This window comes from Oncorhynchus mykiss, chromosome 24 (assembly GCF_013265735.2).
Source record: "Oncorhynchus mykiss isolate Arlee chromosome 24, USDA_OmykA_1.1, whole genome shotgun sequence".
NCBI lineage: Eukaryota > Metazoa > Chordata > Actinopteri > Salmoniformes > Salmonidae > Oncorhynchus > Oncorhynchus mykiss.
In genome coordinates this window covers 14,597,734-14,616,465 of record NC_048588.1, presented here as the reverse complement: position 1 = coordinate 14,616,465, position 18,732 = coordinate 14,597,734, and the positions used below count along the sequence as shown (strand labels likewise).

Sequence of the window (18,732 nt, the reverse complement as noted above, 5' to 3'; positions counted from 1 at the left end):
GGCAGTACATTTGTTAATAGACCAATAAGATAGAGTTCCAAATCTCTCTGCCAATAACATTTTGTTTTCCCCTCCCCACCCCCAGACAGTCCTAGCAGAAATCTTGCTTGAATAATCGCTATTTGCTAAGTTAATTGTTTCTTTTTTATCATCTTAATTTAAAACAATCACAGTAAGATACTTAATTGTTACCCTGAATTAATTTGATATCGACATAAAAACGGCTGCGTTGGACCTTTAACGAAGGCCATGTTTGACATTTTGATCCACCAGACCATAAGACAAAAGTATCTGGTAAATTCATTTGGTAGAACCAATCACAGCCCAGTATATTTGGTTGTAGCGAGGAGGTTAGAAGCAGGTTTGGTACAATTCCATTCTTTATTCTTGTTCTGAAGACATACTATAAACAAGGTAAGACTCAAATGAATGGAAAAAATGTTAAATGAAACAGAAAAATTCCCCAGTCGATCTTAACAACACTGGCTAGAGAACTGTGGCCACAGATGCAATACATATGAAAAATAGTTCATCTTTAGTTATTTTCTTCTTGTTGAACTTGTTTAAATTAACACTGAAAAAGTCTCTTCAGAGAGAAATTCACTGTTTGTCCCACGAAGCACAGAGGCCATCACTGGAAGTGTGTGTGCGCTCCGTGACACTGTACGCGTGTGTGTGCACAGTCCATGAAAGGTGTGTGTGCCGTTTCTGTATATTTCAAATGGAGGCAGAACATCCTCATGTGTGCTTCTCTCTCGCTTTCCTGCTCCCCCTTTCTCCTCTTCTGCGGTTTGGCGAGTGTCCTCCTCTATAGTGCTGCCAGCCGAGCTTTCTGGCACTCCACAAACTCATCCAATAACACTGGCCCTGCAGAGAGAGAGAGTAGTGTTAGCGTGAGGGACTGTGTATGTATGGGTTTTAGTGTGTGTAATGTTTTTTTGTGTGTGTTTTAGTGTGTGTACTCACAGGCTCCATCCTCGTCATAGTTACTGAGGTCTGTGCTGACTGTACGACTAAACTCTAAGACGTTATACCACTGGTCCTTATTCATCACCTTGTACTTGGACTGCTGCAGGGGACGAGAGATAAGCGAGGGGGGGGGGGGGGGTGAAGGAAAAGAGTGTAGAAAAGCGGGGAGGGAGGAGGACAGAGAGAGAAGAGAAGGAGATTGATATTTGGAGCGAGTCAATGCAGGAACCACACAGCTGTGTTCAACATAGGGTGTGTTACCTCCAGAAACTGGTTGAAGACGGGGAACAGTGGCCATGTTCTCCCCAGTAGCAACGCTAGCATGGACTTAGCTGTGTCCATGTCCAGACTCCTCTGGTCCTTATCCTGGGGGAGAGAAGGGGAAGAAGAGCAGAAGGAGAGGCGGAGAGGCAGATGGAGAGATAAGAGAGATGTTAAAGAGGGAGAGATAATGCAAGTACATCTGCCATCCAGACCCTCTCCTTAGGAAGTCAAACCATTTCCTGACTCACTCTGGCAAAGTCGAAGGCGTATCTGTAGATGTTTTTAAAGATGATTGTGTCGTTGAGCTGATTGCGCAGGTAGTCCAGTTTCCCCTGTAACCTCTCTATGCAGTCACACCTATAGAGGAGGAGGGGGGGTCACAAACAAACACGGTTTCCCAGTCACACCTATAGAATCAGAAGCGTCAGAAACAGACATGCGATGTGGTAAATCAAGGTTACTCACTGTAGTAAAGTCATTCCCTTAAGCCACTCCTCCTTAGTGAAAAATCCCATATTTGGTGCTTCTAGTTTCCAGGCTAAAACTAACATGATTATCTGAAAAAGAGAGAGGGACAGAGAGAGGGGAGAAAGAGAGGGGGGGGGAAGAGAGAGAGAATATGCATCATAATTATCAACGATGGATGATGAGTGGGTGAAGAGAAAAGAGGAAGACTAACGTTTTCTGGTTCCACACCAATGTCTTCACAGAACTTCTCCATCCCCTCTGGACCCAACACCTCATCTGGACCTGGCACACACACACGGGAAGCATGCACAAAACACACATAGAATGGTATAAATGACTCAATACTTAGTGACCAATAATCAACTTGAGCTTTCCTTGTGACTTAAAGAGTTCTAATCAGAGTTTGTATCAAAAGTTAATACAGCAACCTATGACCATCATGATATGACATAGTGCCTTCAGAAAGTATTCACACCCCCTTGACTTTTTCCAATTTTGTTGTGATACAGCCTAGTTTGAAAATTGATGAAACAGATTGCGTCATCGGCTTACACACAATATCAAAGTGGAATTACATTTTTTGAAATGTTTACAAATGAATGAAAAATGAAAATCTGAAATGTCTTGAGTCATTAAGTATTCAATCCCTTTGTTATGGCAAGCCTAAAGTTCAGGAGTAAACATGTGCTTAAGGCAATAATAGTGTTTAACATGATTTTTTAATGACTACCTCATCTCTGTACCTCACGCATACAATTATCTGTAAGGTCTCTCAGTCGAGCAGTGAATTTGAAACAGATTCAACCACAAAGACCAAGGACGTTTTTCAATGCCTCACAAAGAAGGACACCTATTGGTAGATGGTTAAAAATGAACAAACAGACATTTAATATCCCCTTGAGAATGGTGAAGTTATTAATTACACTTTGGATGGTGTATCAATACACCCAGTCACTCAAAGCTACAGGCATCCTTCCCAACTCAGTTGCCGGAGAGGAAGGAAGCCGCTCAGGGATTTCACCATGGTGACTTTAAAACTGTTACAGAGTTTAATGACTGTGATAAGAGAAATGGATCAACAACATTGTAGTTACTCCACAATACTAACAAATGGCAGAGTAAAAAGAAGGAAGTCAGAACAGAATTAAAAATATTCCAAAACATGCAATAAGATACTAAAATAAAATTGAAAAGAATTTGGCAAAGAAATAAACTTTATGTCCTAAATACAAAGCATGATGTGCATGATGTTTGGGGGCAAATCCAACAACACATCACTGAGTACCACTCTTCATATTTTCAAGCATGGTGGTGGCTGCATCATGTTATGAGTATGCTTGTCATCGGCAAGGATTAGGGAGTTATTTTTAGGATAAAATAAAACGGAATAGAGCTAAGCACAGGCAAAATCCTACTGGAAAATCTGGTTCAGTCTGCTTTCCAACAAACACAGAGACAAATTCACCTTTCAGCAGGACAATAACCTAAAACACAAGACCAAATATACTCCGGACTTGCTTACCAAGATGCCATTGAATGTCGAGTGGCCTAGTTACAGTTTTGACTTAAATTGGCTTAATCTATGGCAAGACTTGAAAATGCTGTCTAGGCATGATCAACAACAAACTTGACAAGAGTTTGAAGAATTTCAAAAATAATCATGTGCAAATACTGTACAATCCAGGTGTGCAAAGCTCTTAGAGACTTACCAGAAAGACTTATAGCCAATTTTCCTCTACTGTAAGAATTATCATCAAATCAATGCAATATTATCCCCTTTCAATGCAACATACTGAAACAAACTACAGATTCTATTGCATTGACAGTCATGACTCTACACAGACCGGTGCAGCATAACCAATCAGAGCTTCAGTTTTCCTATATGCAAATAGTCCATTGCCATATATGGATCTGTGCCATTCACTTTGAACTGGACTGTGTTTAGAGCATGAGTGGTCACAAGTAGATTTGCTTTGATCTCAAAACAAGCACAAGCTGCATGTAGCCAGTTATGTACATTTGTTCATATTCTTTGCTAGTAAGTAAGTTATTAGCTCAGTTATAGCTCATTTCTAGTCAGTAATGGGGGAGTGGTTTCATCCTACAAGAGCACAAAACGGGTGCATTTCTAGCCATCTTTGAAATGCCAGTCAGGTAAATAGCTTTTTTCTGTCTTTCAGGGGCAATTTGAGAGTCTTGAATAAGCTAAGTAACCAATAGGCAGAGGGTAGCATCATTTGTCTCAATTCTCTGTAATATTGGTAAGGGAATAACAATGCATTTTATTTTGTAAAGTGATTTCTTGCATCAAACACCACAACATGTTCAGCCACCCTGTCTGAAGGACAAGCGGATAAACAGGTTAGTGTCAATCCCTAAATGTTTTTTTCAAAAGTCTCAGAATGTAGGCCTACATTGAACACCACACATTGGCTGCTACTGTAGGCTGAATACATTTTGGGATACATTTTCTCCATTGTTTGTTATGGTAGGCCACTCTTCTAGACTTACATTATGATCAAATAGCCACAGTAGCCTACTAGGCCACTGTTATAACCTTAAAGCGGGTACAGCCTCAGTGTTCACAGTAAACGCGCCGCCCGCCACAAGTTGCACAGAATTTTCACAATATTCAAGTTTGTGCTCAGCAGACCAGAAATTTGCTCAGTGCCAAAAAATAATTGTGGGAACATTGCCCAGAGCTGTAATCACTACCAAAGGTGTACATGTACTGACTCAGGGGTGTGAATACTTATGTAAATGAGATATTTCTGTGTTTTATTTTCAGTAAATTTGCTAATATTTAAAAAAAGATGTATTCACTTTGTCATTATGGGGTATTGTGTGTAGCTGGGTGAGAAATAAGTCAAGGGGTATGAATACTTTCTGAAGGCACTGTACCTGTGTACTCGTAGAACCAGGCCAGACATTTCTTATTGGAGAACTGGTCCTCTGGGCTGATCAACCGGCCTGGAGCCTGGGGTCTGCAGAAACTACAACATACAGGATAGAACACAGTCAGAAACTACAACATACAGGATAGAACACAGTCAGAAACTACAACATACAGGATAGAACAGTCAGAAACTACAACATACAGGATAGAACAGTCAGAAACTACCACACGGGATAGAACAGTCAGAAACTACCACACGGGATAGAACAGTCAGAAACTACAACGCAGGATAGAACAGTCAGAAACTACAACGCGGGATAGAACAGTCAGAAACTACAACGCAGGATAGAACAGTCAGAAACTACAACGCGGGATAGAACAGTCAGAAACTACAACGCAGGATAGAACACAGTCAGAAACTACAACGCGGGATAGAACACAGTCAGAAACTACAACGCGGGATAGAACACAGTCAGAAACTACAACACGGGATAGGACACAGTCAAAAACTACAACGCGGGATAGAACATGGTCACTCAACAGACTCAGACAAATGCATTAGAGGAGTTCTCAGGATATTCAGTGTCACACACACTCCTCCCCCTCTACTTTCCTGTGGACTGACTGAGGTCTGTGTTGCATAAGGGGACAAATATGTGCTGAGTGTTGAGTTCTTTTAGTCAAGCAGCCAGGCTCACTGCACAGAGCAAAGCCAGCAAGCAGCAGCTGCAACACACACGGTGGAATGGGTGAAGAGGAGGGTTGGGTGAGGCAGAGTTCCACTACAGCTCTAAATACAGCAGTATCTGTGGGGGGGGGGGGGAGATATCAAACATCCAATAGTGGAGGATGGTGGGAAAAGTGGTGAGGTGAGGAGCAGAAGAGGTGGGTGAGGAGAAGGAGGGTAGAATTGGTGGGTGAGGGGTGGTGAGGAGAAGGAGGACAGGGTGGTGGATGAGGAGCAGGGGTGACGGGTAGTGGGTAGTGTTCCTCACCAGGTGATTTTACACTTCCTGAGTCCCGGGTCATCTGACCCTGAAGACTTCCTCTTCTTCTTCACAGGCATCGCGGAGTCACCACACGGGTTAACTAGCTGGGCTGGGTCCACACACACACACTGAATGTCATCTCACCCAGCCGAAAGCCATACCATAAACAGTATACTATTTACAGATAGTATATAGGAGAAGTACCTATGTATTTCTGGTCTCCTTGTCCATTCAAATCTATAAGATTCTATAATAAAAACACAGTTTACAGTGAGACTTGATGTGATGAATGTACATAGTACAATAACATTATAAAGCATACATAAAGACAAGACGGTATGGTCACATCACATAGCTAATCAACTCTTAGAATGCCCCCACTCTGGCAGTGGCTCAACTAGCTATAGTACTGGGCCATCCCAATAGTTCACTTATGAGTCTGTTAACTTACAAATCTGTCCAGCGTATGTGATATTGTCTGTAGATCTGCCTCCTCAGCCAGTCCGAAACACTGTGTACTATCCTACAGCAACAGATAGAGAGAGTGAGGGAGAGGGGAGATGACATATTAGCTAATATACTGGCAAGCTATCTTTGTCTTGTGTAAGTGGTTTTCGCGGTTGTGTGCCAGACAAGGCGTAAACCACAGATCAGATAACTCCAATGTTTAATGTTAGCCAATTAGCTGTATATTGAAGCAGCTAGCTAGCCTAAACAAACAGATCTCATCCAATGTGGACCTTAGCCCATTCAATAGACAGTAGCTGCAGTGGTGTAGTGCTGCCTGGAGAAGTGGTTATACTCTCATTTTCTGTGTTTCTGTACAATGTAGGCCTACAGTACAGTGCATGTGATGTCAGTTTGAAAACCAAATGGATAAAAATCCGCTATATTTCTGCCAGGTAGGATTACTTTGCAGTCAACATTAAAGGGAAGGCCTTAGGAAATGTTAATTCAAACAGCGCATGATGACTGAATTGCACATCGCAAAGATTCAAACAAGACTAGACAAAACTTTTTCAATACCTGGTTTGCATACCCATTATTTCCTTAGTTAGCATTTACTGTTAGTAACGTCTTTCCTACATACCCTACCGGCTACCGTTGTCGTTATTTTGTGAGCTGTTCCATGTAACAACCAATTGAGAGGCACGCTCTTGCTGAAACTAGGCTGTGTGTGGCGTGCATGTGAATACACTGAGTGTACAAAACATTAAGAACTCTTTCCATGACCGACCAAGTGAATCCAGGTGAAGGATTTGAATTCTTACTGATGTCACTTGTTAAATCCACTTCAATCCGTGTAGATGAAGGGGAAAAGAGAGGTTAAATAATTATTTTTAAGCCTTGAGACAATTCAGACATGGATTGTGTATGTGCGCCATTCAGAGGATGAATTGGCAAGACAAAATATTTAAGTGCCTTTGAATGGGGTATTATAGTGGGTTCCAGGCTCACAGGTTTGTTGTCAAGAACTGCCTCCACTGCTGTTTTTTTCCCCTCACACTCAACGCTTTCAACAGTTTGTTTCGTCAACATGGGCCAGCATCCATGTGGAATGCTTTCGACACCTTGTAGGGTCCATGCCCCGACGAATTGAGGTTGTTCTGACAGGGGGGTGACATCAATGATCGCTACTCTACTAGCTAGCTAACCAGTTAACGTACATAGAACTACAACAAATAACGATATTCATCGACACACATGCAGGAGTTTCTCGCAATTGTTGTCGTAGGTGCTAGCTAACGTTAAACACTGGTCCGAATAACTGCGTCACCGTAATGCAGAACGGAGAGAAACATTCATAAACCCACTGTACCTGGTAACTAGCTAGATAGCTTGTCTAAATATTAACTATAGTACAATGCCAAAGTACGGAAGAACGGTTGTTATCAAAACCAATTAAAAAATATACAAGATTTCGTATGACAGGTCTAGCATGAGTACTAAGGTTAACTAGCAATGTTAACTGCGATTGCGAAGCCAAAGCAAAGGCTAACCATATGCATTGATGTTCCAAATCAAATTATATTCATCCCATGACCCGAATACAACTGGTGTAGACTTTACAGCGAAATGCTTGCTTACAAACCATCCCAACGATGCAGGTTTTAAAATGTCACATTAACTTACCGGATGAAGGTTATTTGGCAATCAATTAACGTTAACTAACTAGCTAACGTTACGTGAAACGAGCAATATAATCTTGATCTGGCTAAATCTATACATGTAATTAATCATCAACCACAAAAGTGACTAACGTTATGTGTATAAAGAGCACAACAATACACACGACTGGGGCTTTGCTTCTTTGTAGTTATCAACAAGATTAAGACATAGCTAGCCAGAGTTAGCTAAAAATGTAAGCTAATTAGCTCGCTAACTAGCCAACTAACGCGGGTAGCTAACATCAAGCTAAACAGTTCGCAGGTTATTTCTGTCATGATGTTCAAAAGCCAACAGAGTCGAATACGTCGGACCATCTAGCTAGAATACATGGGGTACAGAGATCAGTTGAATTCGACCAAAACAATGGAAACGATTAGCTGGAATGTTAACTAGCAACGTTAGCGAAGTTAGTTTCTCAACAGAACTTGAAGTCAGAAAACTAGCCGTTGTTGGCTAGCTAAATATTTGCCACAGGTTTACGTCAGTTCATCCACCTGTTACAACACCGTTTTGGATATTATAATTATGTGAATATTTTATGCAAACCTTGAATTCCAAGAGTTGTATTTCTTTTTATGCGAGTAAATCATGTACTTTCACGGTTGATCACTTCCCAAGTGGTAAAAGCAAACCGCTTTCTTCCGGGGAAACAGAGAGCTATGGAACGTACCACCTGATTTCAAGGGGTGCGCGATTGAGTCGTACGAGCTATGAAAATAAATCACATTACAGGTCGAATTATTCGAATATACATTTGACCGTGTTTGATTTAAAATATCGAAAGAAATATAGCTACGGATTATTACTCAGACTCCCGAGTCGCGCGGTGGTCTAAGACACTGCATCTCAGTGCAAGAGGCGTCACTGCAGTACCTGGTTTGAATCCAGGCAGCATCACACCCGGCCGTGATTGGGAGTCCCATAGGGTGGCGCACAATTGGCCCAGCGTCGTCCAGGTTTGGCGTCATTGTAAATAAGAATTTGTTCTTAACTGACTTGCCTAGTTAAAAAATATATACTATGAATAAATAAAATGCCAATAACAGATGATCTTCTGTGCCATAACGTGTCAGACCTCTTGGAAGAGGCCATGACATGTTAACATACAGGAAGGCTACTATCAAAGTACACTGACAGGAAGAAGCACATGTTCATCTGTCTATAGAAATCATCAGAAGACAAAGGGAACCAAGAACAGCGGAGATGACTCTCTTTACAGTACAGTTTTTATTAGCCAGGAAATAAATTATATTTTTAAAAAGCAGAGTCATGAACAAAACAAAAAAATAATAATGCAGCATATCAAAGAAGTTGAGCCCAAAAGCCAGAATACTCCCATTCAAACAATGTACAGCATTATATATTTTTTTTTCTCAAAGTAGGGACACACATTCATCTGGTAATGTTATGATCAATAAAACCTAGTTTTTACTCAAGGCTCCAGATATGCAAGTAGGGAAGGAGAGGAAGAGATAGATGGGTAATCATAAGACATGCATCTACCATCATCACAACCACACTTAAAACTGAAGCAAGATGTCAGTCTAGTCTCTTGACACAATAAGACCTGCTCTACCTGACATTTCTGTGCAGAGAGAAAAACATGAATTATTACAACAAAAGTTGAGTTTATGTCCTAGTTTAATACTGTTCATTTGTTGTTACTCATAAAGTGGCACAAATTGTCATCTTAAAACATTGTTGAACATGGCTAAAATCCAGAGAAGCGCTAAGTGTATCAGAATGAGTTACATTAAGTACATTACATTACTCTGATAACATATCTTAAGAAGAATGCACTAATTGTAAGTCACTCTGGATAAGAGTGTCTGCTAAATTACTAAAATGTAATAACACTTTGCCAACGTTCCAAATGACACCTTATATAGTGCAGTACTTTTGACCAGAGCCATATTGGCCCTGGTCAAACAGTGGTACACTAAATAGGAAATAGGGTGGCAATTGAGACACACTCTTCTTCTCCAGGTTGTTTTGATGCAACAACTACAGCAGTGATGCATAACCATTAACGTCAGATACCAGGGAAGGAAGACATGAAAAACAAAAATGGTACTAAAACCAGTCTACCTGCTGGACACAATGTCATTCAGTGGACGATATAAATGCATAAACTGTCAATTATGATATTAACACACACTTTTTATTCACAAAGCGCTGATATCCTTCAGAGTAACTGTTCAAAAGTTGAACTAGTCAGTCTGTTGAGAAATGTAACTAGCTCATGTGGAGAGCCTCTTATTGCCAACAGATTACAGGTAGTAGAAGAGTTATCCACACATTACATCACCTGATAGAATAAACAATTAACTATTTGGCAATAATCATTATGTGTGTACATGTGTTTCTCATAGGTGTCCTCCACTGTAGAACAGTGGACTATACAGTACTGGGTAGATATGTAGTGTGTATGAATGAAACATGGTAGGATGAAGTAAAGCCATGGCATCATGCCCAAACAATTCAGAACTGCTAAATCCCAAGTAATGTTTCCCCTCATCTGACAATCACTTTGTCTTGAGGTGTCTAAATTGATTCCAATGTGGTTGCATTCAATTCAGTGAGAGAAAAGAGGAAATTGCTACCTAGCCCGCATCCCAAATAGCACCATATTCCCTACAAAACTAGTGCACTATATAGGGAATAGGGGGCACAATTTAATTTCCCACACTACAACATTATCCCAATGCCAATAGTAAAACTCAAACAAAAAAAGAGTCAAAGAGGGATAATGTTATTAAGTCATCTCATACATTTCATCATGTAACATTAATAAGTGGCTATGTACACCTAGTATCCCGCTACAGACCGGACCTATTTATCAAACACTCGCATACAATCTCATACAAACAAACCCCATTGATACAAATTAAATAAATAAACAAGTCAACAACACACGGCCCCAACACTTTTCTAGTTCTTCCATCCTCACCCCACTCATATACTGCAACACACAATCTTCTGTAAAAGGTGGTGGGTAGGGTACATTAATAGCAACACTGCAATGCCATTGCTTTAGCAACATGACCTCTCACCACAGGAAGTGCTCCAGCAGTTGGGGCTCTCTAGATATTGCACTGGAGGGATTCTACTATTCTATATATAAAAGGAGAATATAAACTACTTTTTCCTATATAGGAAACAAATTACTTTTCCCTTTATAGGAAATGTAAAACTACTTTTTGCCCCCAAAAGTATTAATTTATATTTTTTAAATGTAACCTTTATTTAACTAGGCAAGTCAGTTAAGAACAAATTCTTATTTACAATGACGGCCTAGGGTTAACAGTGCCTTGTTCAGGGGCAGAACGACAGTTTTTTACCTTGTCAGCTCGGGGATTTGATCCAGCAACCTTTTGGTTACTGGCCCAGCTTGTTATCCACTAGGCTACCTGCCACCCTAATACAGTACCTAGGGAATATGGTGGCATTTGGGAAGAAACCTGGGTCATGAACAGTCATGACACCTACTCTGGTCTGACAACAATACACCTGTCATATCATGCACTGGCTATGGATGGGGGAGAAAGAAGAGGAGAGGTACAGGAGACTCAAAGTTCGCTAGAGAGCTTTGTGACTTCAATCGATCGGACGACGCTGTGCAGCATTTACAAACGATACACACAACAACACACAAATGTTCACAAAAATGAAAGTGATATATAAAACCATTCAGACACACTGACCTACAAGGTAGGAAACAGAAAAGTGATGGTCTCGTTTGTTCTCACCCTGCGACTGGCTGATACGTGAGGAGCCATGACCTCTGAGGGATGTGGCAGTTGGGGGGGGGGGGTGGAGCTGGAGGGAAAAGTGACACACACACACACGTGTGACGGGACCTCAGATGATTGCAAGACTTCTAAGGAGCAGCAAGCTGTCAAGGTGCAGACACACACACACACACACACACACAGTACATTTGGCAAAATACACTCCTCTCAATGTCCACTCCATAATGATAGACTACTAGTCCATTAGTCCTCCTGTCTGTCTGTCTCTGTGCGGACTGCGTAAGGAGGGTAAGGCAGGGAGAGTTTGTTTATTTAATAATGTCTCTACTGTGATACTGAGACTGTCAGTCAGCCCCACTGTCCTCCTCCTCCTGGCCCCCGGGTGGCGCCACAGTCTGAAGACTACACCATCTATCTCATACAACTAACTGGCCTGCCCCTCCCCCCGCAGAGAGACTGTCTTCTGAAACAACCACTGCTCCCTCCCTCCTCTTTCTGTGTTTCCTCTTCCTCCTGCAGCAGTGAGGATCCAGCCAGGTCAAGCAGTAGGTAGGTAGGTCGTTCCAGTCCAGGTCAAGTGGGTTCTATGCCATGTAGATAAAGGTGTTGATGTCAGTCTCGTCCCGTTTGATGTATTTGTGTTCGATGAGCCACTCGATCTGTTCCTTGATCATCTTCTTCTGGGGCAGGAACATGTTCTTAAGGATCTCTACCAGCTCTGTCTGTAGCTGGGCGTTACTGATCCTCTTCCTCATCTTCATAATCTGGATGATGGCCTCCTGGAGAGAGGTGGGTGGGTCAAACAACGTACAGCATTATATCTTTACTCAATGTTGCACTACACATTCAACTGGTGTGGTTATGATTTTCACTCTAGGCTTGCAGGGTGGAAGGTAGTAGTGCGCCATTTAAGTCTTTGGGAGGGGGGGGGGGGGGGAGTGCTGAAACTACAGGTTCCTCAAGTTGTACCTTTAAACTTGTAACATTACCTGGGTTCTTAATATTCTCAGCTGGACAATGCCCTCGTTCTCCTCCTCTCTCATTCGCTCCGTGGTCAGCTGCAATCGACCAATCAGATTAATCTTGCCTCTTTTCTGGACCTTGGAGTTTTTACTAAGAAACAGAGACTAAAGAACTCAATATCCCATCAGAAATCACACCTGAAACTGCTCCGCAACAGTCCATCCAGGTCTTCAGTAGGAAACCATGACAATATAGCTTTCATCAACATTCAAACGTCTCCAAAATGAATGATGAGTTAGAATACATACAGTTAGTTACATTAACTAAATAGAACATGAATCAACATGGTAAACCAACAGCGGTTGCAGTGAGGTGCAATTAAGGTAGAAAAACTCTCCCATCTTTCCCAAAATCCCAGGTTTTCCAGAAATTCCAGAGATTCCTGGAATCAGGTTGGAAAAAGCAGGAAAATCTAGAATGCTTCAATAAGTAATTTTTTGAAAACGTGGGAATTTGTGGCAAGTTACCAGAATGTTGTAATGCTAAGTACATTCAATGCCTTTATTTAGCTCTGGGGGCTAACACATTTTTGTGGGTTCAAAGTTAGTGTTGTCGCTACGTACATGAGAGAAAAGTCCTGGTTGATGAAGAACAGGGTGCTGTCAGTGAAGTCTTTAGGGGAGGAGACTGAAGGCTCATAGGACAAAACCTGTCTTTTCAGCTTAGGGAACGCTACCAGAGACTAGAGACAGAGAAGAGACAGCAGAGAGGGAAAGAAAGAGGTCATTTGTTTGTTCTCTCAGGCTCTTCTTTGTGTATGAACTGCGTTTATATTGGCATGTGTGCTTTCATTTTTCAACCCCAGAGAGTGTGTGTGTGTTACCCAGAGTGTGCGTCGTAGCTCAGCATCAGGCAGCTCGGTAGCCAATTTAAGGTTCTCAAAGCTGATTCGCTCCCGCGGCCGCTGGTTCCAGGCGAATAGGACAGCCAGCTGAAAGGTTGTGACCTCAAGGTCATAATGACCCATTTCATTCTTGAAGGTGATCTAAACATACATGCACGCACACAGGCATACACCCCCCACACACACACAGGGAGAGGAGGGAGATTACTATTCCGTTGGACATGAGGTGATAGTAGTTTTCCCACGGGTTATATTTCTGAGTGTGTGTGCATTTGTCTGTATTTCCCACTCACAATGCCATTGGACATGAGGTGGTGCCAGTGTAATTTCCTCCCGCTGTGGTTCCTCTTGTAGAAGTCTTCTACCTCTGGGATCAGATCCTCCAGCTCAGTAGGCAGAGATACAAACACCTTCTCACTGCTCCTCGACCACGCCCCCGCATTCAGGATCTTTATATTCACACTGTCAGCTAGAGAGAGACAGACAGAGAGAAGGGGGGGGAGACAGAGAGAGGAAGGAGAGAGAGAAACAGAGAGACAGAGAGTATTAGTGCATTACTATGGTACACCAGCAGGAAGAGTATGGAGGCCGTGGTTAATAATCACACAAGCTCAAGCCATAGGTCTGTGTGTTTGTTACCTCGTAGAGCAAGTGTGCGTTACCTGGTAGAGCCAGCTTGTTGTGTTTGTGCATTTCCTTGAAGACCTGGTTGAGATCGTCCGATACTTTAATGTCCTGGAACATCCTGGCCAGCTTATTCACATAGTCTGCAGGCATCCCCACCTCCTACAAACACACACGACCCAGGGGGAAAAAAACACAATCAAAAGGGGGTATAGAGAGAGAGAGAGAGAGAGAAAAAGAGTGTGTGTGTGTGTTTTTACCCTGAGCCACTCCACCATGTTCTCTTCTATCTCACTGTCAGCTGAGATGTCCAGGATCAGTCTTCTGGTCAGGTGGGCTTTATGGTACCTCATAAACACATCCTTATTCTGAACATACTTCAAAACCAGCAACTAGAGAGAGAGGGGAGGGAGGGAGAGAGAGAAAACACATCCTTATTCTGAACATAATTCAACACCAACAGCTAGAAGAGTTCGGGATGAACAGGATAGAAGACTACGGCTGCATCCTAATTCTACACCCTTCTCGTCATGGATTTTACAACAGCCAATGTTTACACCAATCCAATGCTTTAAAATCCATGACTAAGTGTTTGAGAATGGGGGCTCATTCTACAGTACTAGGGTAGAGTCTTCACCACTTCTTTGAGTTTGAGTTCTATCTCCTCTGAGGTGAGTTTCTTGCTCAGGGTGGTTTTCCTCAGCAGCATGTCACAGTAGTTAGCTAGCAGCTCTGGACACTTCGACTCTGGCTGGGTTTTCAGACCTACCCTGTAGAGAGACACACATATGAATAGTACACATAGAAATCGAATTACTAAAACAGGCATCTACATTCAAGTCTATGGATGCATCCCGATTCTTCACCCTTTCTCCGAAGTCTACACGTGCACACTTTCTTGCGTGAATTTGACAATAATGGAAACTACCTCCAGCCAATTGTTACACAAATCATATGCTTTTAAATCCATGATGGGGAGTGTGAAAATGCACCCTAAAGAAAAGGGTAAAGAATCAGGATGCAGCTAAAGTTCCCATGATGGGTGGACCAGCAGCCATACTAACCCATAACCAAGGAATAAATATAAACATAAAACCCAGGTTTGTCTTACCCTTTCTGTTTGAGGGGCAGCTCCAGTTTAAAGATGGTGGCATCGTTCACTACAGCTTTGTAGGCCTGGAGAGAAACACAGAACTGTCAAACCTCCCGCTCTCCTCTTTTTCTCCTCCTCCGCCCACCCCCACCCCCCTTTTCTCTACAGCTGCTCCATTCACCCCCTTTTCTCTCGCTGCATCTCTCATCTCCCTTTTTTTCTCCTCCGTCCATCCCTTCTCCTCCCCATCCCCCCTTTCTCTCTGCTCCTCCATTCAGTCTTCTCCCTTCACCCCCTTTTCTCTCACTGTGTGTGTGTGTGTGTGTGTGTTACCTTGTCTCTGGCAGTGAGGAATCGAGGGTCGTCCTGAAAAGCCTCCTTCGCCAGTTTACTGAAACGGTTAAACAACATCAGCAGCTGCTCCACGTACTTCTCAGAGTCCTACACACACAGGAATAAGAAGAAAAACATACAGATATACTAGCTGATTTTGAGCGTACATGTTTTACTATACTATATTTTACTAGTACCAGAAATCCTCACAAGAATAGTAACCAACTCAAATTCAGAGAAGTGAGGACATTTTAGGCATATCAGTTAGGGTTAGGATTAGAATTAGGGTTAAGGAAAATAGGATTTTGAATGGGAATCAATTGTTGGTCTGCAAAAAGTCCTCACAAGTATAGTAAGACAGATCTGTGTATGTGTGTACATACAGAAGTGATAGTCTCTGCAGCAGCCACCATATCAGCCAGCCCAGCGTTCATGATGTGATCCTCCAGATCTTTCAGCATGGGCTCTATCCCACTAGGAACCTTATCCATCAGGGAAAACATCAGGTGGAGCTCTGCAGGGTGAAGGACATTAACGTCACACAAAGAAGGCCCCTCCTCTACAACCGGTCCCAAGGCTGGTGGGTAAAAGTAGTACTGTAACGTGTTACTCACTGTCTGTCTCGTTGCGTTTGATCATGCCGGGACATTCGGCCAGGATGGTTTCTTTAAATGACGTCACCAGAGCGTTCACACAACATTCCATCAGCTGGAAAGAGACATTAGAGACTGACATTGATCTACCTCATCTGTTGACTGTGAATATAAGTTTAAACCAGTCTATACAGACTCATGGGTAAACAGTCTGTCTACTCACTGCTTGGACAGAGTTACATTCACGACGAGTCTCGAGGTATCGAACTGCCCTCTTCTCCTCTTCCCTTAGCTTTGTGTCTGCCTGCAAGACACACACGATCAGTGAATGTATACACACCCACTAAGAAATGGTCACAACAACAACATACGGACACGTACTCTCTCCAACACACACAGAGAGAGAGAGAGCAGTCCTTACATATTTCATGTAGTTCTGGACTCCATTCTGCTGTAGGTATGATGGGGCCTGTGTTCTGTAAAACCTCTCAGTTGAGTCCAGGTAGGCCTTCTCAAAGTTATCTCTGTAGATCTGGAGCTTGTCTTCAGGGTTAGAGCACAGGTTGACTACACACACACACACACACACACACACACAGTCAACATACCATACTTCACAAAAACTTGCCATATAAAATATGTGGATGGTTTGCCACTCAGTGTGTATATGTCCTACCGTATGATTCTCGTACTCCTATAACCAGCTGGGAGTCAAAAGCCTCTCCCAGCCTCTCAGCGTGAACCAGCTTCATAGCACTGTCCTGAAGACGGCTTTTTATGTTGGAGAAGATCGACTCGTTCCATGTGTCCAACATCAACTAGAAGAGAAGCCGATGGGTATAGAGAGAGGAAAAGAGAGAGTGTAAGTAAGCAGGATGAGACAATTGACACATGCTATCAAAAAGAAGAGCATTGTCCATCTCTCCCCTCTCTCTTCCTCCTCTCCCCACTCTCATCACCTTGCGTACAATGCTGTCCTCAACGTTAGACTTCTTGTTGCTGCCCTGCTTCCCCATCAGTGTAATCTCCAGCTGACAGAACGGTTTGGGCAGGATGTCACACTGTGTGAAGAACTTTCGCCACTCCACAATGTAGGCCTTCAGTAACGCTGTGTCATCCTGATGACTCAACACACGCTGCCATGGAAACACAGGTCAGAGGTATGTTGCATAGGTAGAGGTCAGGAGTTTAAGGGTAGCCTCTTGCCTGCAACTGTCATCACTGTACTGGAAAGGGGGGTGTGTGTGTGTACGCATGCATGTGTGTGTGAACAGCACATTCCAAACTCAAATGTGATTTCACCCCTTACCAAAATCCTTCCCCTGTAACCCACATTCCCACTTACATTCTGAGCTTGTTTGATGAAGTCTAGGATGTCTTCTTTGAGCGCCTGGTGGATCTTAGCTGGGCCCTTATCATCCCACAGACACACAGCATGGACGTCTCTGCAACACACAATAATAAGCATAGGGTTTTTGTGTGTGTCTGCTTTGCAGTTTGGTGTGGTGTGATGCAGTGTGTGTGTCTTACGAGAAGAGGTCAAACCACTGCTGCTTGGTGACAGCCTCCTGTCTCAGTAGCTTGAGAACGATGGGCCTCATCAGGTCCCACTTGTCCTCAAACTGCAAGGAGCCTTTATTCTGAAGAGAGATGATACTACTGTTACTACTCAGGGTCGTATTCATTAGTGCACACTGTCGAAAATGTTTTGCAACAGAAAATGAAAACAAGTGTTTATTTTTGGACAATTTCAAGTAGACACACCTGTTTGCTTCTGTCTCGTGCCATATGAATATGACCATGTACTCACTATTCTCCACCACACTACCCAGTACCTAAAACCATTCATTTTGGATAGCGCCAGAGAACGAACACAGTTCATACTTACTAACCCATTACTCAGTAACTTGCTACTGCCTGACGCTGTTCAGAATGAACGCATGTTTAATAGTAATTTTTATCATTCTATTATTTTAAAACATAACGTTACAATGATCCAGTTCGCTAAAATAAAACCTGCTTCAACTAAAACATTAGCTACAGACTACATTGTCAACAGTGTAGTTGCACCCAACTCTGATAAATCTGTAACAGTCAAGACTGTAATATGTAGTTAGTTAGCTAACTAGTAACACTAACGTTATTGTGCTGGAGAGCTGTCAAACGGAACTAATGTTAGCTTGCCAATTCAGCTGATTGTTCCACCACCTGGACAAGCCTGCTGCATATTCTCTTACAGTTTGACGTGGACAGTTACTACAATGAACTGTGTATGATATTACTGATGAACTGTCAATTTAAAATACGAAATGTTATGCCGGTGACAACTCAATTGCACGTTAGCCAGATGGCTGGCTAGCTAGTCTTAGCATCCCTTGCTAGCTAACTAGCAAGAAATACATATCTGTTTCCTTCAGTTGAAAAATAAAAGCTGACAAACAGTGTCCGTTGTCGTTTAAAAAAAAAACTCCTTCATTAACTTATTTACATCCAGACTATGGGCATCGGGCGCATAATTAAATCTTCAAATCCGGGTAAAATGCTGACATGAGAGGCTCTTACCTTTAACAAATTCGACGTCGCCATGTTTCCTCCAACTTGTGCCCTCCTCGCGCAATCTCGCGAGTGTGTGGTTGGAGGGGATTAGGTCATGGAGCTTCCTATTTAGCGCAATAAAAATGTAGATAAAAAGGGCTAGATATTTGGCCAGTTTAC

General features: G+C 42.5%; 2 protein-coding genes across 6 annotated transcripts; both read right to left on the bottom strand.

Annotated features, from left to right (window-relative positions):
• Positions 1–362: 362 nt before the first annotated feature.
• LOC110503820 (DCN1-like protein 5) lies at positions 363–8,639 on the bottom strand. Of its 4 annotated transcripts, XM_021582366.2 has the most exons (11): positions 8,302–8,580; positions 6,038–6,109; positions 5,791–5,833; positions 5,593–5,695; positions 4,603–4,694; positions 1,913–1,983; positions 1,699–1,790; positions 1,482–1,590; positions 1,231–1,335; positions 967–1,069; positions 363–867 (listed from the first exon to the last, which is right to left on the bottom strand). In XM_021582366.2, the coding sequence occupies exons 4-11, from the start codon at positions 5,661–5,663 to the stop codon at positions 809–811; spliced, it is 702 nt and encodes a 233-aa protein (XP_021438041.1). In that variant the 5' UTR covers positions 5,664–5,695; positions 5,791–5,833; positions 6,038–6,109; positions 8,302–8,580; the 3' UTR covers positions 363–808. The 4 variants fall into 4 exon arrangements, with proteins under 4 accessions (XP_021438041.1, XP_021438042.1, XP_036817896.1 ...); XM_021582367.2 differs by lacking the exon at positions 5,791–5,833 and having other exon boundaries at positions 8,302–8,581; XM_036962001.1 differs by lacking the exons at positions 5,593–5,695; positions 5,791–5,833 and having other exon boundaries at positions 8,302–8,573.
• Positions 8,640–8,959: 320 nt separating this feature from the next.
• LOC110503817 (cullin-5) lies at positions 8,960–18,722 on the bottom strand. Of its 2 annotated transcripts, none has more exons than XM_021582362.2 (19): positions 18,580–18,722; positions 17,548–17,657; positions 17,363–17,462; positions 16,977–17,153; positions 16,694–16,835; positions 16,439–16,584; positions 16,241–16,321; positions 16,039–16,132; positions 15,808–15,938; positions 15,425–15,532; positions 15,110–15,174; positions 14,636–14,768; positions 14,259–14,390; positions 14,037–14,160; positions 13,668–13,843; positions 13,354–13,515; positions 13,094–13,212; positions 12,497–12,620; positions 8,960–12,286 (listed from the first exon to the last, which is right to left on the bottom strand). In XM_021582362.2, the coding sequence occupies exons 1-19, from the start codon at positions 18,601–18,603 to the stop codon at positions 12,092–12,094; spliced, it is 2,343 nt and encodes a 780-aa protein (XP_021438037.1). In that variant the 5' UTR covers positions 18,604–18,722; the 3' UTR covers positions 8,960–12,091. The 2 variants fall into 2 exon arrangements, with proteins under 2 accessions (XP_021438037.1, XP_036817895.1); XM_036962000.1 differs by lacking the exon at positions 18,580–18,722 and adding an exon at positions 17,782–17,820.
• Positions 18,723–18,732: the final 10 nt, after the last annotated feature.